A 26,796-nucleotide genomic window follows, 5' to 3' on the forward strand; every position below is an offset into this window, starting at 1 on the left:
CCTCCAAGTAAACACCCATATTTCTCCAAACAATTAAGTTATTATGATTTCAGCTTTCCCCTGAATATAGCCGCTCTCTGCCTGTATGCAGCAGCAGCGCAGGCTACAGGTGGCTGTTGGGCAGCGGGGACGCGCTCCGATCTGACACAGAGAAAAAAAAAAAGAGAAAAGAAAATCACCCTACAGGATTCCCTCAGCGCCCTGGCATTACAACCCAGACCCTCTCAAAGTGGAAGGCAGGAGTTTTCTCTCCCGATTCCCCCGGTTTGCCTCACGCCTCCCACTCCACTTCCTATATTGTCACGTTCTGTTTGAACACGAGGATCTGTTAGGAGCAGAATGACAGGAGAGTTGAAGGACGGCGAGACGGAGGAGGTACAGTATGACTTCAATCCTCTTTTATTCTTCTGTAGATGTTTGCTGCTGACTTTTATCTTTGGTCATTTGGAAGAAGAGCTTCTGATCATTTGCATCTAAGAGACATTTTCATCTGAACTCCGAGCGCTCTCAGCTGTGCCACATTTACCTGCGCGCCTATCTGCTTTCGCAGAATAATAATAAGCTCCGCTGCGCATACATTAAAACACCGATGCGACTTTTCTACTGGCTGTCACGCTCATCCAGAGACGTAATGTATTTTTACGCAAATAACTCGGAATGGAGATCTAAAGTTCCCCAGAAATCATCCCCACTGAGGAATTCAATCACCCTGTTTTAGAGTAATCAAAAAAAAAAAAAAAAAAAAGGAAAGGTAAAACGATTCGACTTATTTTTTTATGTCGGATAATGGAATTTAGCCTAACAGGTTGACCATAGAGAAGTAAAGAAGAGTTTTACGCACAGCTTTTAAACAAAACGACGGCGGAAATGAACATACTTTATTATATTTACATGACAAAATCCTCAGAATAAATTAATTTACGCAAGTATTTTCTCAGAATATATATTAAAAAGAAGGCTACATACAGCACAAATACGCGCTTTTACGCATTTTCAGAAGAACGTCTCCATGCATAGCCTCCGTTTAAGCCTATATGGAGGGCTAAATGTGCCCCAATAAAAAAACAGACACTTGATAAATAATCATGTATCAAATTTTTTCAATAAAATCATATATGATTATCCTACAATAAATAATCAAAATCTTTTTTTTTATTTCTATTGCTGCTAATTGTACTTAAGCAAATTACAATAATTGAAGTTGAAGTTAAAAGCCTTTATTGTCATTGTACACAATACAATGAGATTTGGAGAGGAGCTCTGTAAAATTCTGGTTAACCCTTTGATATATTTTAGGTAGCACTGGAAAATAGCTATTTTTGTAAGTAAAGCACACCAGTCAATTGCATTTACTTTCACTTCTTCCCTTACAGTACATCTCTGAGGCACCGTACTGTTTTTTTTTCTGTGCCTCCTGATGCCAACATTCTTGACACACCCTTGAAATACCCAAATGACCTATCTTGAATAGAATCTCTTTTTAAATGGCTCTTGATAATTAAAATTGGAAATGATTAGTTTTATAAACAATAAATAATCAGAAGTGTAATCAATAAGAAAAAAAATCACAAGAGCATTTATTTAGATAGCAACGCCTCTGGCTATATTGGGTAGAAGTTGGCATAATTAAAAATCATCGATATGAAATTGATTAACCAAATTAACCAATCAGATGTCAGTTATGGAGCACAGTAGCTCAGGAAATACAAAATTAAATTTAAAAAATATGTTCAAATGGTGTTGAACTGTGTTGACAAATTTATATTTTAAATGAATTTATATGTTAAATGTTTATTTTCACATTTATTTCTTTATGGATTGAGGAATTTACTTTTAAATGCATAGTGTAGGTATACTTTTTATAAAGCCTTTATGTATTTTCTATGTTGTTGAATTTGATGGCACCTTTGGACCTCCATTCAGGTTAGGATATAATGTTATTGGTATGTGGGTGGTGAGGACCCCTTGCGGCTGAACGCAGGGGTGTGGTGCTTCCCTCGCTGCTCATTCTAAACCCATCCCTGTTTGTGGGGCAGGCTGGTAACTCAGCTCCAGTCTCACTGGCTTCTCAGTGCGCTGCGCACCGTTCCCGCACCTCACCACGCTCCTCTCTCTCTCTCTCCTTTTTTTTTTTATCCCTACCTCTACTGTGATCCTCTCAGGAGTTTCTACATTCGTTCATCCGAAAACAAGGGAACATTTACAAGCCAAACAACAAAGACATGGAGAACGAGAGTCTGAACGAGAAGGCGATGGAGGACGTCCACACCAAAGAGATCGACCTGGTCAACAGGGACCCAAAGCGCATCAACGACGACGTTGTCAAGGTGAGTCACTGGGATTCTGCTCAGCTTTATCGTTAAGGTTAAAGGTGTAACTATTATATGTAATGTCGCTGCAAATTTTCTTTCACGGGAGACCTGTTGCAGAGATATCCCAGGTGTTTTGTTGGAGCCAGTTCCTGTCATTTTAATTTATTTCCTCTGAACCAATGTGGTGCGCCCCAGGAGCTCAGAGCCGCCTTTCCAGCAGGGATTTCCCCTATTAGGAAGCAGCTTTCCCATTGCAGTAAAACTCATTAAGGTGATGTGGTGCCGTGCCGACCTCAGAGCGGCTGCTTTCACGCTGGACAATCACCGTCTCCGCTCTAAGAGAGGAAATATTACGAATTTCCTTTTGTTGGAACACGCGTTTCCCACAGCAGCTGCTGCGCGCGCCTTTCTGTTGGGAAAATCAAGTTCTTTCCATAAGAGGAGCAGCCTGGAAGCAGCCCCGCAAACACAAGGAGTTTATTTGGTTTAAAGAGGAGCGGCAGTGCTGGGAGCCACCTGACGCGCCTGTGGGAGCGCCCCCCGCCCCTCAAGCAGGCGCCCGTTTCTCCAGCTGGGTCAGGTTTTTACATCAGAGTGGGGTCAGGCAGCTCTCCACGTGGAGCAGCAGAGGTCAGCTCTGTGAAATGCCTGAACAGGGAAACACCCAAGTAGCTGGTTGGTGTGGGGGGGATCCCTCACCACACCCATCCATCCTGTCTTTCCCCCCTCTTAGGGAGCCTCCGAAAAGATTTGTAACTTGTAGGCTGTTTAAAATCTTCAGGTGGAAAATCATTTCAGGGGTTTCATTTAGTTAAAAATGGATTTTATTAAAATGAACTTTATCCAGTCAAACTATGAATACTTTTCCAGAATACTTTTCAGTCAAAAAAAACAAAAACAAATGTAATCTTCAAATTACAATAATCTGTAAAAACAAGAAACATAACTGGGTTAGCAAACTCTAAAATAAAGTGAAGCCTCTTCCTGCTCCAAGACTAAATTCCTTAAGCTGGACAGTGCTACTTAAAAAAAAAACAGTTATGAAGTGCTACCATATTAGGAGTGTATTTGAAAACATTGGTATTGATTCAAAATACAGGTCAATGATATTAAATATAAAAAAATATTTATAGGCAAACACCCGTTTCATTTACTTTATATAACTCCTAAACCTCCAGCCACTAGGTGGCAGTGCACCACCCTATATTATTATTATTATCTATGTCAGCTAAATTATTATCAAAATTGCAATATATTGTCTTTGTTAATATATCTGATTAAGATGTATCATGATACTATCGTATCGCCAAATTCTTGCCAATTCGCAACTCAAATAGATGTTATGAATATGCACCAATAACCTAAGCAGTTGTTGTTTTTCCGTTGCAAACATAAGATATAACAATGTTATACATGTTATACAAGTGTATTTATTTCTCAAAGTTCTCTCGTATGATGAGACTTTAATCCCAACTTAGGTCTAATAGTTTGCTTTAAGAAAAAAAAAAGATTCTGTACTGGAGCAGCTCCCATCTACTTTTCTATATAAATTGGTCAAGCTTCTGTTTTATATCAACCTCTCCATGGTGGTTACTTTATCATGAGACCTGTGAAGAAACCCATCTTGGATTAAAAAGCTGGAGGGTAAAAGCTCCCACATCTGGCGAATTGAAAAGCGTTAAACTCGTGAGCTGCAAGAAAATGTTTTCAATCGATCCAGATTCAGATTAGATGTTCAAAGGGCTTCGTTGTGTGGCTTCATCACGTGTGAAATGCTCTTTTTACACAAGCTGTCATAAATTTATGATTGTAGGCAACAGCACTCCCATGTGACTCACAGCTTCACACGAAATGAGCTCGTTTAAAAGTCCAGTTTGTCTTTATAAGAGCGAACAGTAGCGTTTTCTACACTGTTACATATAAAAAGAAAGAATCACTTTGCAAGAGTCGGGCCCTGGAGAAGCTTTTTCTCCTCTTCTGTCTTCCCTTCCCTTCTTCCAGTGCTCTGTGCTCCCCCCACCACCACCACAGCCTCCCCTCCATTGTGACAGTGAGTCAGACTCTCCCTCCAGTCTGGAAACAGAAAGCAGCTTGATTCCACCCCCTTGTCTAAGCTACTCACTTGCTGAAATTTATGGAAAGTCTACAGAAAATATTTCAAATTTCATTGCTTGACTTATTTACAGATATGTAAACACAGAGTTAAGGCATTTTCTAAGTGCTGTTCCAAGTTATTTCCTTTTTTATGGTAGCTCTAGGGTAGAGTAACGTCGTGGTTAGGCTCTGGTGAGTGGAAGGGTACGTTGGAAGTGCAGCAGGAAAACGAATGAGCAGGGAATCCCTTCCATCATACCACACACACAGATGATCTCAGAGCACTGGAACACTCAGACATACACGGGCAGCGCTCTCATGTCTTAAAATTACACATTGTTCTCCGTGTGGGCACAGCAGCAGCTTGCCTCAATCACCTGGCCACATCAAACAGCTTGGCCTCATATGCACTTTAAGCATTTTTCCCCCTTTCTTTTGCTCTGTAGAAGCTGTGGGTCTTTTTATAGCAAGCAGGAGGGGCTTAAGATCTGCAGAGTGGAACACATCCACTGGAGAAAACTTTTTAAGATGGAGCTGTGAGAGGCCAGATATTCAGCAAGAGGCTGGAAGTCCACAAGGTTGCACTAAAACGAGTGAGAGGGGTCATTTGCGCCAACATGTAAAAACTCTCTGTCTTCTGTTTTAAAGGCATCTGGGGTTTTGAAAAAAAATGAAAGGATCAAAAAGTTTTTCCCCAAGGCTTTGGGGATGCTTTTAGGTGTCCCAGAGTCCGGGTTTTGGAGGGGATACTGGTGTGAACCCAATCCATGTCCAATAAAATGACCCTTAGAACTATATCCTTGCACATTAGAGATGCCAGTCATTTCATGGTTTATGTCAGTCCTGGAGAGGTTCACTTTCAGTGTTAATGTCCATTCATCAGGCCTACAAAAAAAAAGGAAAAGAGGATGTGACATAAGAGCAGTTCAATGGAGTTGATGAAGAAAAGTCAGAGGAAAAACAAGTAGGAGCTCCAATCTTAATAAGAACTACGCAATACTCGCTCTGTGTCCTCTTTAGGTCTGACATAAAAATTCTGGCAAATGGAGGGCAGAATATTTGGGTCTGACTCCATCAAACGGCACGCTCAACTTAACAAGCATTGTACATGTATGACTCCATCAATTGATTTTGTTATATCTTTATATCCCTAATTCACAACACATGTCATCTCAGGAGACTTTACAGACACAATTCAATGAAAGGCACAATTGTTAAGTTTCTTTGCTAAGGAAAGCCAGCTGATTGCAGAATTCCCTCCACTCGGATGAGTATGTAAGCCACAGTAGACAGTCGTTTGCATTGTTTTGCATTGTCCTTGCAGCACTCTCTCACACCAAGCATGCATGTAGCAACAGTGGAGAGTAAAAACTTCCCTTTTACTGGAAGAAAGCAGTGTGGTCTTAGTCTCCGTCCACACGAAGTCAAAACGAACACGAAACGCTGATATTTTCCAAAACGTTTGCCGTAAAGACGGAGACGTAAAATAAATGTCAGCGTCCACACGAATGCATGAAAACGCTGCAAAATGTATGCCAGGCCTGTAAGTGGCGCTGTGGTGCCAAAGCAAAAATAAGCGACGAAATGTTGGGCATGCACACTAATATTTATACATGGTTGCCCTGCGGGTCCATTTTCGTGGTTAAGTCAAATTCAGGTGCTGAACTATGTCGTCGATATTGCTCTGTTCTTCCTGGAGATATTCCAGAAGAAGAAGATTCTGTTGTAAGCCCGACAGCAGGGTGAGTAGCATTAGCAGCAACGGCGCCATTGTTGTTGTGATACTGGTCGCGCATGCGTGTTTAGAGGCGACGCTATGACGCATGCTTGTAAAAAAAAATATGCGGTTAGAGCGTAAAGATGGAAACGCGAAAACGGCGTTTCAAAATCTTCCCACTCTGAAGGCTGAATAAAAAAAAGATCGTTTACAGACCCCCGAAACGCCGGCTTCGTGTGGATGAGAGGCTGGTTTGGTGAAAAATTTGTGCGTTTAGGCCAGGGTTCGTCTTCGTGTGGACGGGGTCTTAGAAGACGGAGCAGGGAAAAAAAGAGCACTGATGTATTTATACTTTCTATGTTAGAAAATGTAACACTAAACCAAGTTCTTAGGTGGCTCTGTCTCTGAGCTTAACAGAAGCTTAACAGAAGAACTCTGGTCTGGTTTTCATGTTAAGAGAATGACATAGACATACACTTAGCTGCAGTAGAAGCTCTGCCAACAGCTATGTCTAGGGACAGACTGGGATAAACATTGAAGAACAAGGCCAACTGTATCCTATCATGAAGTTGTTGAGTAGCTAGGCCATTACCCCTCCTCCCAGGAAGTTGCCACAGCTAAACAAATCATCCGGCCATATTTAGTTACGTTGAGGATTAAGACACATAGAGAAATCAGAACTTTAAAAGTTGAAATGACAGCAACAATAAAGCAAAATTAAGGAATAGAAGTAGAATGGAGCAGAATAATAGAAAATTACCACCTGTGTCCTCCAGCAGTCTAAGCCTATAGCAGCTTAACTATAGAGATAGCACTGGATAACCTGAGCCTCTAACTATAAGTTTTATCAAAAGGGAAAGTTTTAAGTCTAGCCTTAAAAGCAGACAGGGTGTCTGCCTCATTGATTAAAACTGGTTCCACAGGAGAGGGGCCTGATAACTAAAAGATCTGCCTGCAGTCTACCTTTAGAAATACTATGAAGCAGTAGTAAACCTGCAGATTTAGCAAAGTGTTGTATAAGAATCATAAAGAACTAGAAAAGCACTACAAAATTACAAAATTTTAATGCATTGTTCTTTGGCATTAGGTGCCCCTTTGGTAAACATGTCCTTCAAATCCTTTCATAAGTTCAAAAGTAAGGCACAGTGTGTGTCTGCAGCCTCTGGTGTCTCTTCTGCTCATTTTCTTCATTCACCCTTCACTCTGCTGTCTTCTTTGATCAGCAGATTACGACTTTGAGTGAGGCATGACTCCAATTTCTTGTGATTTCATATTTTTGGTCTTCAGTATAATTCTTCTTATGCTACGTTCAGACCGAATGTGATAGAAGCAGCAAAAAAGCGACTGCTGCTTAATTTTTGAAGCTTGTAAACATTAAGGTCCAATGCACCGCAAAAACATCTTTGATGCTCCTGAAGCGTATCCAGGAAAGTGTGTACAGATGCATCTGTTGCTTATGCTGCTCCTGTTTTCCATGGCAGAGCGTGGCTTTGCTATATTTTCTGTAAAGTCGGTAAAATATAGTTTTAATACGTTTTTAAGTGAGAAAGCCCACCTCAAAACATCATCTGTGCAGTCAGTTCATCAAGATTATGATCCTGCCTTGCAATATTATCATGCTGTGGGACCAGTGATGTCACTTGAAATTCCCAGCAGCAGCTGCCTCTGGCCCGATCACCTCTAGGTGGTTTTCCACTATTGTTTGTGGAGGCTGTAAGGAGATGTTAGAGGTTTTCGTATACGTAATCCAAACTGCACACAACAGAATAATAAAAGCGAACATATTTTGGTGGAAGGTTTCGACATTTTAAGTTAATTTAGGCTTTAATAAACTGTTTCAGTGGAGTGATCATGGCACTCACCATCAGCATAGCATGCATCAGCAGCGCTGCGTCCATCTCCCTGTCAGCCTCAGAGCAGCTTCTCTGATTGTTTGATGTGGTGCGTCAAGCAGCAGAAGTGAAATTTTTCCAACTCCAGCAGCTGTAGCTTGTTAAGCACGTGCCTCAGAAGCTCGAGAGGCTCTGCTTCAGCTGCTCAGATGCGTCGCTCCTGCTGCTCAAAATGCACTGCAGGACCTTTTGATGCGCCTTGATGCACGTCGACCATTGACTTTGCATGTAAACAAGCTGCTTTGCTGATTCTATTGCGTGCAGTGTGAACATAGCATTATACTCCCTTAGTATAATACCTTTTGAGTCCAGTGCTGAATCTGTCAGTAGTTACTGGATCTAGATCATGACCAAAATTTTATGAGCTGTCCCTTGAGACAGTTCTCTGGTAAAATGTAATTAAAATCTATTCATGACTTTTCAATTTATCCTGCTAACAAAGAAACATGACCAAAAACTTTACCTCCTTGGCGGGGTAACAGTCCGATCTCTGATATAAGACAAAGCTTGTATATATAGAGCTTTATACATTTGAGGAAGAATTTAATTGTAAAATTCAATCATTACAGTAGAATGAAATGATAAAGACATAACAGATTTTCTTGCACAGAATGAACAGAAAGGTTATATTCCAGGAAAGTATGAATAAAACCAGAAATAAACAGCTTATAGTTCATCTCTAAAGCCAGTAATTCGAGTCAGAGCCATTAGTCAAATAAATATTTATTTCTTCCTTACTACTGAGACCCTTTACCAGACAAAGGGTCTGTTAATGCACTATAGTGTGACCATCGCCTCCGGGGACACACTTTGTCCACTCAAGCATAGTTGGCAGCCCAAAGATAGGCTCTGGTATTAGCACTTGTCTGTATTTACTCAATAATAAAGTTGCCCTGCCAACAGGTCACATGCTGACCATCAGACTCTATTGTTTCATACCAAACGTCCCACTGGAAGACAGTGTCCCACTCCCTTCAAAATCCTAATGGGGATTCTCTTTAATCCTTTATCTAAAAATATTCCCTATTTATTTGTGGCACTGCACGGTTGGTCCTACTATAGAGTTTTTTTTTAAGTAACCTGTCGGTAAAATGTCTTTGCCTCCAAATTTAATGAAGCAATACCTCCTGTAGATGTGCTTCTTTTCTGTGATTCTTTGAGCAAAGCATAGCTGAACACCTCCACTGGATGAGACTGAACTCTCTCCACCCCCCTGCCTTGCCTCTGTTTGCAGCCCTCTGCAGAGAGACTCCCCTTTAGTCTCAAAGCTGTGGAAACTGGCGCAGAGCTGGTCCACTTTAAGATTTATAGCAGTGGAAAAATAAAGTGGTTGAAAGCTGGTTTTCTGACTGCTTTCTGAGCTCGGCTAGAGGGTACTGGTGAAGGACGTTTTCTGTTCCTACAGAATGAATGGCTTCAAAAGGTCGCTTTCTTAAAGAAAGACATCTTTCTTATTCTGGAGATATGAATTATGATCAGGAAAAAATATATGTTTATGATCTAGTTTTTATTGCAGCTGTTTGTTGCCTCTCTCCAGCTGTCAATTGATGAGAGGCAGCTCACTTTCTAGAAATGTCACCGGTCCATTACGTAGCCAAAAGGTGACAAAGTACTCGTACCAACAGGCATGTTCTGAACATGTATGTTCATAAAGCAGTGTCAGCAGAAAACCCACAAATGCGCAGGGAGAACATGCAAACTCCACACAGAAAGGCTTTAGCTGGAATAACCAGAACCTTTTTGAGGCAAGGCAAAGGCTTATAACTATGTTAACGCAACAACCACTCTAGTTATTACTTAGTATTATGATATGCTTTTCTTTTATTTATAGTTACAGCTATTTCATATCATATTAGCCTTTTACTATCTAGACAGCAAGGAGCACCATGGATCAGTGGCATCATTGCAACTGTGATGAGAAAGAAAAGGCATTTATAAAATATCTTTACAACTTAGCATAAACTTAACTGCTCTATGTGTATGCAATTTAACAATGTGTAATGTTGTGATTCAATTAGACTGATCCTTTTCCATTTTAGGTCAGTTAGGATGACCAAAATCAGATGATAATTTGGAAACCCTAACATAAATTTATTATATTTCTATAATATCAAAAAATTAAAGAATAAGGTTATTTGTTATTTCTGAAAATTGATGGAAGACTGTGTGTTTTGACATAATACAGAAAATCTCTGAAGAAATCTGGGCCAAAGCATATGCTTGATCCTATATCATTAGCACTGATAGTCTTGCCTTGACCAAGTGCGCTGTTGTGCTTGATAATACACAGAATCCCACCACACTGTGTTAAGATTGTTAAAAAAGAGATACTCTTTGGTCCCTTTTTTTCCTAGCACTGTTCTTGGATAAAATTTGAAGTTAGATAAAAACCAGCCCCCACGTTGCATCAGGAAGCATCAGTTTTGGTATGACACAGGTGTAACCTTTAAAACTAGGAAATTTTATAACAAGAAAATCATGCAGCAGTAAAATGTGGTCTTAGTAGTCGATATTAGGCTATTTTATTTATAAGCAATTTAAAGCAACACAGCTAACCTAATTGACATACAAAATAAATGTTAAATGACATGAATTAATTACTCAAGCATTACAACATAAATACAAGAAGATGCATAAAATATGTAGTTGCCCATTGGTGGTGGATGCTTGGGCGGCCGGGTCGGTAATGTGTGACAATAAAAGAAAAAGAAGAAATTCATGAGTGGGGAAACTTTTTTTTTGTAGGACTCTATGGCTACGTTCACACTGCAGCCTGAAGTGACCCAATTCCGATTTTTTTTGCCCATATGTGACCTGTATCTGATCTTTTTATGACAGTCTGAACGACACAGATCGGATTTTTTCAAATGCGACCCAGGCCACTTGGATATGTGGTCCTGAATCCGATACGTATCTGATCTTTTCAAATGCGACCTGTGTCTGTACGGCCAGGTCGCATTCATCCGACCTACACGTCATTGATACTTGACAAATGTTACTAAACGTTACTAATCTGCGTCCTACTAAGCGGAGGTGGGAAAAACTAACAACCATGGCAGAAGATAACACAGAGAGCAGTCAATGGAGAGAAAGTGAGGTTGCTGACTTAATTTATATTTGGAAAGATAGCTCGATTCAGACCAAACTCGAAGGGTCTTACCGGAACCGGGTCTTTCTTTTTGATCTTCTTAAAAAGATTTTGTTCGTAATGTGCCTGCTCCTGTTGGAGAATAACTTAAAGAACGCAATATACGCTGCGGTATTACGAGTCATGTTTACTTCCGCAAACACTGAGGACGCTTGCTACATGTGACGTCATCGCGTCCTCGAGTGCGCATGCGGGACACTTCGGTTGAACACTTTCAGTTCACACAGTAGATCACATACAAGTCGCATATACTTGGAAGTGTGAACGGACACGCAAAAAAATCAGATTTCACAAAAAAAATCGGAATTGAGCATTAAGGCCTGCAGTGTTAACTTAGCCTATGTTTACTGCATTACAGTCACCTAAAATACAGCAGTCACTAAGGACTTACCTTTGAGGGAAAATGACTCACTTTTCTGTTGTATAAGAAAATCTAAAGTATAACCATAAAGTAGGCTTCTAGTCCTTAATGTATGAGGTCCTGCCCCTTTTAGCTGTCTATGATTTTACACACCTGGATTAAATGGATTAATTACCACCTCTGTTTGCAGTCAAGCAGCTCCAGAGTCGTGCTTAAGAACTGAGTATTTTACTCAGGTATGTTAAAGAACAGACACATCTAAAAGGTGCAGAACACTACAAAGAAGGGATCCTGCCCCTAAAGGTGTCTTAGTTTACCAGATGTTCACTCCCAAATTGAAGACATTTAGTGATGCTAGGTAAAACAGTTTTCAGCTCAAATGAAATATTAAAAAGAGAATTAACACTTTTTAAGTGCAGTTCGCTTTAGCAGTGTGCTGATTGTTTTGTGGCACTGAAAAGGCACTGAAAAAATATGTCAAAAATAGGCAGACCTAAGTTTGCAATTAAATATTGTGCATCCAATCATCAATATGCACAAGCCTCTTAAAGCAGCTGTGTCTGTCTCCAAAAAAATGGAGCTGCTAAGTTTGCAAAACCCAATACTAGTTTCCATGGCAAAAGTTTTGCATAAACTATTTGTATTGTCCTGTGTACTTACTACAGGGCTGTAGCTGAAATTCTAGCTATAACTCCACATTGACAGAGAACAGTGCTTCTGATTTTAAGCCGGTCATCTGCTCCTTGCAAATACAAGTAAACATGTAAGGCTTGGAGATCCAAATTACCGTATTTTCACGACTATAAGGCGCACTTAAACGTCTTTTTTTTCCCTCAAAATGTGCGGTGCGCCCTATGGTGCGGTGCGCCCTATGTGTGTTGTAACTGCGACTTTTGAGACCACCTCATTGAGGAGATGATGAAAGAGTGGCTGAATGTAAGGAGACCAGGTGTTTTTTTTCCACTCATCACCATCGCTGTTAATATGTAACTCCATGCGTGCCCATCTCACAGCTGATGTGAAAAACATGGGGAAACAAATTAACGCTGTGCTCGCTGTTCAACCGCTCGACATCGGTGTGAACCGGACCCAGCAGGTGCAGCAGAAGCGGCGAGTTTACATGCAAAGTCAATGGTTGACGCGCATATAGGTGCAGCAAAAGGTCCCGCAGCGCGTTTTGGTGCAGCATGTCGGGAGCGTTTAAGCATCTGACGCACCGCCAACTGCTGCTCCCGACATGCTGCTGCTCGAGATGGAAAAATTGAAGTTTTGCTGCTGGACGCGCCGCAGCAAAACTTCATCAAATGAACGCTGTGCTCGCCGTTATCCTGGGGGTCTGACAAAGGAACTTCCACCACTTGACATCGGTGTGAGACGGCCGTTCAAAGTAAGGCTGCGAGCGGCGTGGGAGCGATGGATGACAGACGGAGACCACAGTTTCAGGATAAGTGGAAGGCAGCGCCGGGCAGATTACGCCACAGTTTGCGGATGGATTGTAGATGGACTAACTTGTCTGCTGGCTCTGTTGTTCAAGCTTTCGCAAAAGCCGGCATTATTTCTGAGGAGCTGCGCTGCACGGAAAGTGACTCTGACAGCGAAGAAGGGGAAATTGGCATGTCTGATTTAGCGCAGCTGATTTATTCAGAAACAGAGGATGATGACTTTGATGGGTTTGATTAATACTTTGTAATAAATACATGAATAAAGCACAATCATACTCAGTTTTGCTCCCGCTCTATTTTTCTACCTGAAAACTTAATTCAACAGCAGCCTCTGGGCGCGTCTCCTCCTCTTCAGCGTGGTGGCTGGCAGGTGTTTTTTCATCTAAATAATCTAAATCTTGCAACTATATTTGCTGTGATCAGTGGGAATAAAGTAGTTTTAATATGTTTTTAAGTGAGAAAGTCCACCTGAAAACTTAATAATTGCAGTCAGTTCATCCAGATTATCTATTTCTGTCGGAGGCGCTCAGACCCCCACATACCAGCGGTGCACCGACAGGAGAAATCCTTTCATCAGCAGCCTCTAGGCCGGGTCGCCTGGGGTTCACTGCGGCTGCTGGCAGGTGTTTTTCATCTAAATAATTTAAACTGCAGGCACCAGGATACCGGCAATAAAAGCGAACATATTCCGTCGGCAGGTTTCAGGATTTTAAGTTAATTTAGGAGTGATCACAGCGCTGTGTCATCTGCGATGTGTCTGTCTCACGGCCAGCTGCCAGGTTTGATTAATACTTTGTAATAAATACATGAATAAAGCACAGTCATACTCAGTTTTGCCCCCGCTGTATTTTTAAATACGCAGTAGAGGTATTTAAAGGTAGTAGAGGACCTGTACCTGTATATAAAAAACGCGCCCTATAGTCCGGTGTGCCTTATGTGTGTGTTAAATACAGAAATGGCACACATAACTGAGACTGCGCCTTTTAGTACGGTGCGCCTTATGGTCGTGAAAATACGGTAGTTACCATGACTACATAAGCTATATTTTGCAATTTTTGCTCTCATCGGGTCAGCTTGAAAAGGTCCGCTTATTCCAAGACATTTCTTTTTTTTATTATCAACAGATCTAGAAAGTAATCCCATCTCTAAACAGGTGAATTAGTAAGAAATTAAGAACTTCACTTTTCTGTTTTACTGTAAGCATGACAGAGGGGATTATCCTCATGATTTATTGATATTATAGCCCTTAGTTCTCACTGGTTCAGTCGTTCTGTTTGAAAAAACCCAGTCTCCATGGAACTGAAAAATAAACATTTATTCAGATGCTCACAACCCATTGAAAGAAGGAGAAAATGAAGAGAGACAGAGAGGGAGAGAGAATAAGCATAGTGATGGTGTGTTTTTCTTTTCTTAAACAGTACAAGTCAGGTAACTGACAGCAGCAGGGAGCATCCTGCTAAAAGCCTAAGGGAGTCAGAAAAAGTATGTTCCTCTACTTTTTGATTTTAGCAGGTGATATAAGAAGCAGAGATATATAAACAAAGATAAGGTTGGAATGTCTAATTTTTTCTGCTGTTTGTCCAATGAATTAATGTCCTGGGGTCTTTGGGAAATAATCTCAAGCTGATTTGGTGAAAACAAAGCAGATGCCAGCGGTAGTGTGTCTGTCTGTGTGCAGACATTAGTATTTTGGGTTGGGCGCATTTTGGATTGCGTACCAGCTACAGCACGGAGAGATATAAATCTTGCCAGGAATCCCACCCTGCAATTCAGCAGAACTGACACTTTAACAAGGACTGAAGCAGCTGATTTATGCTTGAATAATGAGTTCAGACTATCAAGCTTGTCTGGTGGTTTCATTTGCACCATATCAGTGCTCTTGTGAAACCTATTTCTCAATGGCGGAGACTGATGCGTTATATTAATTAGCAAAGTTCAATTTTTATATAGCCACAGCTTCAGTTGTTTTAAGTGTACATACATGCAGTGAATACTTTTTATTAAAGCAGTATATTCTTCCATAATAAGCATCAGATTATATCTCTTACTTTTTTGGTTCCATCCAAAAAGTTGTTTTTCTAAGTTATAGCCCGTGGTTATGGCTTGTATGGTGTATTAAATATGGGATGTGCACATTTTCAGTGGTCCCACAAATCTGTGTTTTACTAACAGCTGAAGTATTTTTGAAGTGTCACAAAAAAGAGTGGAACACTCATAGTTAAACTTAGTTTTTACCAAAGGAGACTACAAAATCCAAAACTGCTGGCACATATAGGAATGATGTATTGATAAATAAGTTACACATAGTATTGTTCACATGGTAAGGCAAGGCAAGGCCATTTTATTTGTATAGCACAAATCAGTACATGGACAAGTGCTTTACTCGAATTAGATAGTCAAATATAAGTAGAATGAAAGCAAAAACATTTGTAAAACAAATAAAACAATTGGACCTCAAAAATGCAAAATAAAAGCAAGTTAAAAACTTATAAAAGCAGGTAGCAAAGAAAGTAAAACAGTTGGATCCAACTAAATAAATAGTTGTATAAATAGTAAATAGTGGGATATTTAAAGAATTTATTTTAAAATTATGGCGGAAGTATTTGGTCATCCACAAACAAGCCAGATATCTGGCCTTCACAAACCTGTAACCTATCTTTAAGAGGCTTTTCTGTCCTCCACTTATTAGCTGTATTAATGGTATCTGTTTGAACTCGTTATCTGTATAAAAGACACCTGTCCACAGCTTCAAACAGTCAGACTCTTAACTCAGCCATTACCAAACCAAAGAGCTATAGAAGGACTGGAGGAACAAAAATATTGAAAGAAAATGGAAGGCATATAAGACCATTCATAATCTCCCTCGATCTGGAGCCCCACACAAGATCTTATTCTGTGGAGTGAAAAAGATCACGAAAAAAATGAGCCAGAATACCACAACTACACAGAGGGACCTGATGAATGACCTCCAGAGAGCTGCCTGAGAATTGGCCTAAAACATTCACACGGTGGATGAAAGGCTCTTCCACATAACTGAATATGCTGGTTGTCGGTTTCATTACATGGCGGACCTGAATTTGACGGTGAATCCTGGTGCTTTTATTGCTTTTAAAAGCTGCCCACATCTCTGGGTCCTTCAGATTATCCAGAGATTCTCCCAACTTGGAGTCCACTAGCTACAGTTGATTCATGGCTGCTTTCTGTGGAGCTTAATGTAAGGTGTTACAGCGTTCTGAACTTCAAACTGGAGCAATCTCCAAAATGGGGCCCCAACAAAGAGAATGCACCACAATTGGGACAAGGCACCTGGCCATGTCCTCTTCTGGATCTATGAAACCAGCGTGACATTGAAGGGGGACAGCTTTATATCCAATAAGTCCACAGGGCTAGCAGCTAACCAGCAAGGTCTGGAGGCTAACAGCAGGATAAGAAAGAATTAAATGGAGCATTAAAGAGGTCCACCAGGTAGGGAGCACTAGAGAAGGGAGAGACTTTTTCGGCTGGCCGGCTAGCACTGGAGGCTAAAAGTGGGATATAGAAGGGAAACCTTGGTACATTGGAAAGGTCCAACAGGTAGGGAGCATTAAAGCAGGGAAAGACTGTTATGGTTGTCAGCACTGAAGCAAAGTGAGGACAAAATATAATGGCTGTTTTAAAAGCCACCTGCAAACCTCTTAAAAGCATTCCCTACTTTATCTTTCGTCAACATTACGTTTTCTCTCTTCTATTTCGATTTTTAAGCATGTTCTGCACACCAACATCTAATAATCCCTGTTTGCTTTTAGCGATGCATAAAAGATCAGATCTTTTCTATTTCCCTTTATTTACTTTAAAGATGTGGCAGCTCTCTCGCTTCTCTCTATTTGCAAAACAGGGGCCTTTCGCACAACTGTGTGAATGCACTTTAGCATTTGTAGGGCACCGTCCCATCGGAGATTTAAGTTAAACCTTTTAAATTTATCAAGTACCATGGACACAATGCAACAGTTGTGGTGCCTCCATATTAGCAGCTTCATACTGCCACAATAAGGCTTCTGTCTGTCATTGGAACAGTTTTACATGGCAGGCTAGACCCAAGTACAGCAGCTGATTAAATTCATGCATTTTCATGTGTTTCAAAATCCCTTTTAGGGTTTTGGTGTAGCCACCAAACAGGTTAAGATTACGGTGCCTGTTTGAATTGTTGACTTTTTTGACTTCAGTAAAATCTAACTGTAGAAATGTTTTCAGAACCCTTCTTATGTCAGGAGTATTGATAAATTAATCAGGTGTGCGTGTTAACCCACTCTTTCTTTTCTCCTTTTCTTCAGGTGGACTTTGAAGACATCATCGCAGAGCCTGCTGGAACCTACAGCTTTGATGGCGTGTGGAAAGCTAGCTTCACCACTTTTACCGTCACTAAGTATTGGTGCTATCGGCTGCTGACGGCACTGGTCGGCATCCCCCTGGCACTCATCTGGGGAATCTTCTTCGCCATTCTTTCCTTTGTGCATATCTGGGCTGTGGTGCCCTGCGTGAAGAGCTACCTTATCGAGACCCACTGCATCAGCCGCGTCTACTCCATCTTTGTGCACACCTTCTGCGACCCATTGTTCGAAGCAATGGGCAAGTGCTTCAGCAACATCCGCCTCCGCACAACAAAGGAGGTGTAGCATCTAGAGACGGGAGTAAGAGAAGGATTATTGGAAATTACAGGAGAGAGGAAAGGTGAAATGGAGAGAAAAGTTAGGGAATAGAAAAAATAGACCTCTGGAAAATAAAAAAATGGGGTTGACAGATGTTTGAAGTGCAAGGTCACATGGCACTCGACCCTACCTTTCTGTCTTCTCTGGTTTTTTCTCTCCAATGCGGCTTAACCAACGAGGTGGGCACAGAATATTCAAAGGGTCATTCTTGTTGGTTTTTCTTGCTGTTTTATTTTTTATTGTTTTTTTTAAGCCTCACTGTTACTTTTGTCGAGCAAGCGGTCCACCATTTTACAAATCTTCTCATTGGTTAGGTAAAGTCCTTGTATGGCTAATTTGTGTGAGAGGAAGGAGGCCAGGGTCTACTGCTGTCATCTCTCCACCATGTTCATGTTTGCTGTTTTGGAACTGTAGGCCAGCAAGCGGTGGTCAGTTGCCATGGGGTCATGTGGGTCAGACCAGAGATAAAGAGCTGGCGCTGCCACATTCTGTCTGACTCAGCAAACATGTACCAGGCGCTCACTCTGAGCAGCACAACAACAACCTCCTGGTGCTTTTTCATTACATCCCCCACCCCAGCCATACCTCTGTAGCCCTCCTCCTTCTACCCGGCAGTCTGACACACTGAAACCGCCCGCCTTGCTTGTGCGCACCTGTGTTTCCTTGCCGTCCGCCACGCCCACCACACTGCCTCAACGTGTTGAAAGCCATCTAATGTTAGCACTCCTTCTTGATCCACCTAACTCCACTACCCCCTTTCTGCACCATAGATTCCTTACCAGTACCTTCATAGCTACACATATGTTTGTAATGGAAAATTTTGAATTGTGCTTGCTTTTTGTTTTTGGAGAGACTTAAAACTTAAAGGTTCATAGTCATGTTACATGCCTTTACAAAATAGACAGAAATCCAATTTATTATAATAAAATAAGGTTAAGTACTTCAAGCTTCTATCCTGGTGGTGTTTTGATTGTCCTTTTTGAGCCTAAATAGCACCCCAGCACTGGTTGTGATGAGCAGACATAAACAGACGTGAAGCCATCTACTGGCAATTAACGCCTAGCTATCAGAAACACAGATGGCAGCCATTGACGCACCTACTAAGTAACTCCCGACTGTTTTGACTGTGCTGAAATTCCTTGCAGAAAACTGACAGCTCGGAGGGTAGGGCTCAACAGCATTACTAACACCAATTAGTACTATTAGCGAGGACATGGACTCAGGTGTCTATTAACTTCAGAGCAACATCAGAATGCTTCCTGAGCTTTAGTTCCAGCTTTAGTGAACTCCAACGGTCATACTGTTTTCCCATCACGACTTTCTTTTATCCCTCTTGGAATAAACTCTTGATCTTGGACTTTTATTCGCAACTATGGTGGGAGCTCCACACTCGCTTGCCTGCTTCACTCGCTTGCTTGTTGACCAATTGTACGCATGTGCAGTGATGTAATTGCAATTATATGATGTTGTTACAGTAAATATACACAGAAAAGTTATATTTACTCACAAATTGAGCAAAAAAAAGTATCACAAGACAGAGACAACTCATGCTGTGCCATCAGGATGCCTTAAGTTGTCATAACAATACTGTATTCAACCAGATTGAGTCACTGGCATATACATTTAAAAATATCTAATAAAGCTACTATGTACCTTTAAATTGTTCACAAAATGGTAACTCCAGAGTGTTCTCAAATATGAAGACCTTTTGGAGTTTTTTTATGCTATTATTCGAATATGCTACATGTGCCTTATGTGCAGTTAGTTATGTGCAAAAAGCAACAACAATGGCCTTATATTCCAGTGCACTAATCTCAGTGAAGGTATTGAAATGTCATTCCTTGTCTTTTTTTTCTGCAATCCAAGACTATACTATATTGAAATTGTGTGAAACCTTGCGTGCTACTTTCACATAAATGCATTGGAATTAAGACAATGTGAGGCACAATATATGCTACTTTTGGATGCATTCCTATCTGTTACATGGACTCCTTGGTGCACCCTACCCTTGATTTGTCCGCTGCTCTGTCTCTGGTCTGTGGATGTGATTCAAAAAAAGTGGTGAATCCAAGGACTGGACAGGGTAAAACGGGCTGGTATTTGGTCTGAGTCCTGTTTTACCGACATGCCTAACCTAGCTTTAAGTGTCTTTCACATTAAGTTTACCTGCTGTTTTTTTTACATGATTTGATATAGTAGTTCAGCACCTGTTGAAAATTAGCTTTTTAATTCTGAGAGGGATTTTTTTTTTTGTAAGAAATAATTTTCCTTTCTTGCTTCTTTTTATGTACATTATCACACTTGGCACAAATAAAATGTAATATAATCTATTGTGCAATTGTTTGTCATTATTTGCTTTTTTAATCATTCAAATAGACCAAGCAAGAAACAGTTTCTGCTTCTTTAAGAAAGTGAAGCAGTAACAGTGGCGGTTTTGTTCTCTTTTGCTTGTGATATTGAGTCATAGCAAATCTAATTATGTAATGATTCATGCAGGATAGTTGGTGACTGTTTTTTCCCTCTTCCGTACAGTATGTAGACAGTTGGAGTGGCTTTGAGCAAATTTGGAGCCTCTGGAAAAAAATGCTACAACTCTCTAGAAGCTGCAGTATTTGCATCCGAGTCCATTTCAGTAAGTTAAAAATCCTACAGTACAAAAAGTTTTTTTTTTTTTTTTACGACTGCCATGTGACGTTACCATGGATACAAGAGTAACAAATAAACATGTTGAGCAATGCTTGCAGGACTGGGAGGCAGTTAGCCATACTCAGGTTGATTTAACATAAGACTAATCACATGATTATTCAGCCTGTGGCAAACCAGCATCTGACGATACACTTTGCTTCCTGACATGAACATGTTAGGAATGAAGACATCACCTCAAAGGTTGTTCATCATTTTCAAAAAGAGCTTCGCTGTTTAATCTTTCAGGTTGATGTTTTAACCTTAAAATACAAAGTAGCTTTATCTTTTTCAAAACTTTGAATTATGGCATCAAGACAATTATTCCTATTGCCACATTGCCAAGACAGGACACTGTTAAAAAAAAAAGTTTTAATTATTTCAGTTTATTTACAGTGCCAATTCACAAAATATTTCATATCAAGGCACTTTACAGAATCAATTCACTCCAATCATTCAGATTCACAAGTTTTCTCTTTAAGGAAAAACCATCTGATTGCATCCAGTCATTGAGCTGGTAAAGATTCCTAGTCGTCAAGGTCATAGTCAGTTAAAAAAAAATTAAAAACATAGATCTTTATATCATTATATGGGACAAACCAAACAACCGCTCCACAGACGTGTGGCCCAGCACAGAAGACCAACCTCCTCGGGACAAGACTAGGCAGTACATCTACACCTTATGGAAAAAGGACATTCTTTTGAGGTCCAGAATGTTCACATTTTGGACAAAGAAGATAGGTGGTTTGAGAGGGGCGTGAAGGAAGCCATCTATGCAAAGAAAGAAAAACCAACCTTAAACAGATTATATGGACTCAAGATTTCAGCCTTCAAAAACCTACAATGCAGCAATTGAGTTGATTCCTTCCCGCTATCATCAACCCACACCCCCATAGAGGGGACCAAAACACCTTGCCTCTTTCAGCCAGGCCAACGATTCCCTCTAACGTCCCTCTTTCATAAATAAAGACAGGTATCGGGTATTACAGGCTAACAAACAACTCAAACTCCCATCCCTAAGGGGGAGACCTGTTTGTCCGATTCAATTTGCATGTTTTCTAAGCCAAAATAGGGCTTTGTTTTTGGTCCACTTTATAAAGCCTCAAACTCAATAAAATTTTTCACACTTTGAATTGAAAAAGATTCCTGGATGGGAAGCAAAATGTCTTTAAACTTGGAAACAAAGTCCAGTTGATTGTTTTTTTTTACTTTTTTTTTTAATCCAGTGATTGACTTTGCATGATTTGCTACTCCTGGATGAGAACATGGCAGCAGTAGATATTTGCTTACACTTGTTGTTCACTTCTGCAACCCAAACAACGACCATGTATGTAGCAGTAGTGATGAGGAAAAAATGCTTTTTTATTAAGAAGGAAACACCAGCATTCTCAGACCTACAAAAGACCTGATCCAAAAGCACTTTCTACATTAGAAAACTACAAACAGTTACACATGTTAATTTAAAAAAAATGAATGAGAGTACAAACGGTTAGTCACAGTAAAAGCTGAGGCCATCTATGTCGAGGAGAGAAACAGGACTAAACATAAAAAAGGTCCAACTCTATCATCCATACTCAAAGATGATATTTCTTTCCAGGACGGTGTCACAGCCAAACAGGACCAGACCAGAAGAAGCAACAATGGCGAGAACAAGCAGAGGGAGTTTAACTAACAAAATATGCAAAACTAGAGAACAGAGATAGAATGAAGCAGAATGATGAAAAGGGATCCTTATGTTCTCCAGCAGTCTAAGCCTATAGCAGCACACAGTAATTATAGATATAGCTCACCTGATCAATCTAACTTTAAGCTTTACCAATAAGGAAAGTTATAACATGCAACAATCTCAGAGTCCAAATTAATAAGGCAAGACAAAAACTTCACAGAGTACCAGAAAAAGGTCAAAATAAATATGGATCTAAATTAACTAATGCGGGAAGAGCAAGCAATCAACAAAAGTGCACTTGATGAAAAAGCAAATCCATATATTATCATTTGTCTGTAATTATTTTCATTCATTACTTTGCAAACAAATGTTATCTGCAAATGTGATTGTGGTCTCATTTGGTGAAGAAAGCAAATGCTTTTTAGGACCAATGACAACTGGATACAAGCAGTTGAAATAAGCTATGATAATTTAAGATAACCTCCCTGTGCTTGAGCGGGTTCTCTCAGGGTGCTCCGGCTTTCTCCCACAGTCAAAGAACATGACTGTATTTGGCTTCTCTAAATTCTCCTTAGGTATGAGTGTTGGTGGGCATGGTTGTTCTTCTTGTTTGTCTCTGTGTTGCCCTGTGATGCACTAGCGACCTGTCCAGGGTGTACCCTGCCTCTTGCCTTATAGACAGCTGGAGATATATGATAACCTTCAATAAGGAAGTTGTCAGAAAGCAAAGCATCTAAATAAAAAGTATAACTGTAGAAAAACAAAGACACTGATATCTTTCAATCTTGAGAGGATTACAAAGGTAATCCGAAGACTTTGGGGCTCCAGAATGTTGGGATCCTCAGGCTTGCCCACCAGAGGGCGCCGAGGATCCTCTTCTGCTCTCTTTGTCTTTTTCTTAGGGCTGGAGTCACTGTTAGGTTCTGGAGATTACCCTCTGTCTCCAGCAGAGTGCGCCGTGGGTCCTCCTGAGCTGAGCCTCCAACACGCCTGTGGCTGATCTACTCATCAGGAGGACCACAGTATTTAAGCTGCCTTCAGACCTTGCTTCCAGGCCGCAGTGTTGATCTTAGTTGGTTAGCAACCTGAGCCTCTGTTACTGGAAGAATCTTGGTTATCTCTAGTGTGAGATCAGATTCTAACGCTTCCCAGTTTCTGCCTCACAGGAATCCTGTCTCCTCGTGAAGCCCTGGAAGAGCTGCCTCACTAGTAACCTGTCTCTGGCCTGCATCTCTGGGAGAGCTGCATCACAGGAAACCTGTCTCCAGCCAGAAGCTCTAGGTGAGCTTAACCTGCTATCTGCCCTGGTGAGCCAACCCGAAGATTCCTACGTGGATTTAACCTAAGACTCTTATGTGGAGTTTCCCTGGAGGTTCCTACGTAGAATCCGCTTGAAGAATCATATGTGGATTTCCCCGTTGTTCCCTGCTAAGAGCTGGAAGCTCAAATCTTGTACTGCCCTGCTAAGCCTGAAGCTACAGGTGCTGGTCATAAAATTAGAATATCATGAAAAAATAGATTGATTTCAGTAATTCCATTTAAAAAGTGAAACTTGTATATTATATTCATACATTACATACAAACTCATATATTTCAGATGTTTATTTTGTTTAATTTTGATGATTACAAATGACAACAAATGAAAATCGCAAATTCATCATATCAGAAAATTAGAATATTACTGAAGACCAATAAAAACAAAGGATTTATAGAAATGTTGGCCAACTGAAAAGTATGAACATGAAAAGTATGAGCATGTACAGCACTCAGTATTTAGTTGGGCCTCCTTTGGCCTGTATTACTGCAGCAATGCGGCGTGGCATGGAGTCGATCAGTCTGTGGCACTGCTCAGGTGTTATGATAGCCCAGGTTGCTCTAATAGTGGCTTTTAGCTCTTCTGAATTGTTGGGTCTGGTGTATTGCATCTTCTTCTTCACAATACCCCATAGATTTTCTATGGGGTTAAGGTCAGGAGAGTTTGCTGGCCAATTAAGAACAGGGATACCATGGTCCTTCAACCAGGTACTGGTAGCTTTGGCACTGTGTGCAGGTGCCAAGTCCTGTTGGAAAATTAAATCTGCATCTCCAAAAAGTTGGTCAGCTGCAGGAAGCATGAAGTGCTCTAAAACTTCCTGGTATGTGGCTGCGTTGACCCTGGACCTCAGAAAACACAATGGACCAACACCAGCAGATGACATGGCACCCCAAACCATCACTGACTGTGGAAACTTTACACTGGACTTCAAGCAACGTGGATGAAGTGCCTCTCTTCTTTTCCTCCAGACTCTGGGACCTTGATTTCCAAAGGAAATGCAAAATTTACTTTCATCAGAGAACATGACTTTGGACCACTCACCAGCAGTCCAGTCCTGTTTCTCTTTAGCCCAGGCAAGACGCTTCTGACGCTGTCTGTGGTTCAAGAGTGGCTTGACACAAGGAATGCGACAGCAGAAACCCATGTCTTTCATACGTCTGTGTGTGGTGGTTCTTGAAGCACTCACTCCAGCTGCAGTCCACTCTTTGTGAATCTCCCCCACATTTTTGAATGGGTTTTGTTTCACAATCCTCTCCAGGGTGCGGTTATCTCTCTTGCTTGTACACTTTTTTCGACCACATCTTTTCCTTCCCTTCGCCTCTCTATTAATGTGCTTGGACACTGAGCTCTGTGAACAGCCAGCCTCTTTAGCGATGACCTTTTGTGTCTTGCCCTCCTTGTGCAAGGTGTCGATGGTCGTCTTTTGGACAACTGTCAAGTCAGCAGTCTTCCCCATGATTGTGTAGCCTATAGAACTAGACTGAAAGACCATTTAAAGGCTTTTGCAGGTGGTTTGAGTTAATTAGCTGATTAGAGTGTGGCACCAGGGGCCATCAATTTTGAACCTTTTCACAATATTCTAATTTTCTGATATGATGAATCTGAGATTTTCATTTGTTGTCATTTGTAATCATCAAAATTAAACAAAATAAACATCTGAAATATATGAGTTTGTATGTAATGTATGAATATAATATACAAGTTTCACTTTTTAAATGGAATTACTGAAATCAATCTACTTTTTCATGATATTCTAATTTTATGACCAGCACCTGTAGATGCTTAGCCTCTTTGAACTCTGCTAACCCACAGTCTCCAGTCCCAGTCAAGACTCCAGTGAACCAGCCCCTGACCCATTCCAGTCCCAGTGCTTAACTGTGTGTTTCTGAACTTTATTAAACATTTTGAACTTTTTCCCTGTCTCCTCCGTGTGTGTTCTGCATCTTGGGCTTGCCTCCGTTTACCCATCATGACACAGAAAACAAAATGAGTGTTATTCACAACTGGGAAAAACAAGAAAGCCAGTTAAAACAGTATAGCATTGAATTAACAAGGATGTCACAAAAGATCTGAAGCACAGTAAACCTCTATAACTTAGTTTATATTCATGTCTCAAAATGAGGATAGATAAAAAATGGTTTCTATGAGTGAGCCCATAGCTTCATTAAGATCTGCGTCATATTTATCAAAAAAAATATGTTAGTAGCAGTGGTTAAACTACTTAATAACTGGGAGTAAATTTATAATAAAGTAGAGTCTTGTAATTCAAATCATGATATCAAAATTTTTATTCAAATAGCTGCCTATTATCCTTAAAAGGCTTTATAATGCTAAAGTAGCCCCATATAAATGAGTTTGACACTTATGTCATATTGCATTTACTCTAAAACCAACACAAGATAGTTAAGCATGGTGTTGGCAGTGGGTGGAATGTTTACTCAATATGTGGATGACATGTAATAAATTAATTTACGTCAAGCCTGATCAAACATAGGTTATGCACAACACAATGATTTTACACCACAGTAACAAGGCCACCTCTGAATAATCCAATAATTGAAGTAGGCTATTAGAGGAGTTTTAGAGTATTGCTTTGAATACAATTTAGAAAATAAACAATGACTGTAAAAGTTTCAGTAACGCAGAGTTAGACAACCTCCTCCACGGTTATTTTGAAAACTGCATACAGGTTTTAGATATAGTCTGTGGCGCTTTAACTTCTGTTTTGACAATGCAACACCTTCCTCTAGTGGATAACTTTGACAAGCACATTATGAACAAATATTAAATGAACACTGAACAATACCTTATCATTATAAGGAAGATTTTTGAAACCCCTCAAACGTACAAACATATTAAAAACTGTATGATGTAGTTTCTGAGCAGCTTGAATTTTAGAATCAGAAAATATGAATATAAAGATAAAAAATTCAACCATGAATGGATTTTTTCAGAGGAGTTCAGCAAAAGGTAAAGGGTTCAAAATTCTGATTCAACCAAGAAACACAAACACTTAAGGTATAAGACTTACTAGAAGGAGCAAATTATGAATTTAGGATGAGGTTGTAAAAAACTAAGAAGAAAAACAGATATAACATAAGACAAATTACAGATCAAGAAGCTGGCTTAGATGCAGAGCAATTAAAAAGGACACAAAAGCAGCCAGAATGTACAGTGAGGATATAAAGAGTCTGTCACAAGCCAAAAATAGGGAAAAAGGACATATATGAGTCCACAGAAGGATCAAGCAAGAGAAACAAGAAAAAAAATGTAACAGTAAAAACCCCTGATTAGATCTCAAACGTTTCCATACTGGACTGCTACATAGTATAATGATCTCTTTTGTGGTGTGACTCACAGCCCATTATAAATTGTTTCATATTATTTTCCCTCAACTATTGTGATGTTAAATCATCAACTGAAAAACATACAGGATGTTTTCATTTCAGCTAAACTTTTGGCAAAATTTATTCGGGTTTGGA

General features: G+C 40.3%; 1 protein-coding gene across 1 annotated transcript; it reads left to right on the top strand.

The window, feature by feature from the left end:
• Positions 1–137: 137 nt before the first annotated feature.
• cav1 (caveolin 1) lies at positions 138–19,979 on the top strand. Its single transcript, XM_038280475.1, has 3 exons — positions 138–375; positions 2,163–2,327; positions 17,277–19,979. Exons 1-3 carry the CDS (start codon positions 340–342, stop codon positions 17,616–17,618), a joined length of 543 nt encoding a protein of 180 aa, XP_038136403.1. The 5' UTR covers positions 138–339; the 3' UTR covers positions 17,619–19,979.
• The last annotated feature ends 6,817 nt before the right edge of the window (positions 19,980–26,796 follow it).

The sequence above is a fragment of the Cyprinodon tularosa genome, unplaced genomic scaffold, assembly GCF_016077235.1.
Source record: "Cyprinodon tularosa strain WSP-4 unplaced genomic scaffold, ASM1607723v1 ctg160, whole genome shotgun sequence".
In the NCBI taxonomy this organism is placed as follows: Eukaryota; Metazoa; Chordata; class Actinopteri; order Cyprinodontiformes; family Cyprinodontidae; genus Cyprinodon; species Cyprinodon tularosa.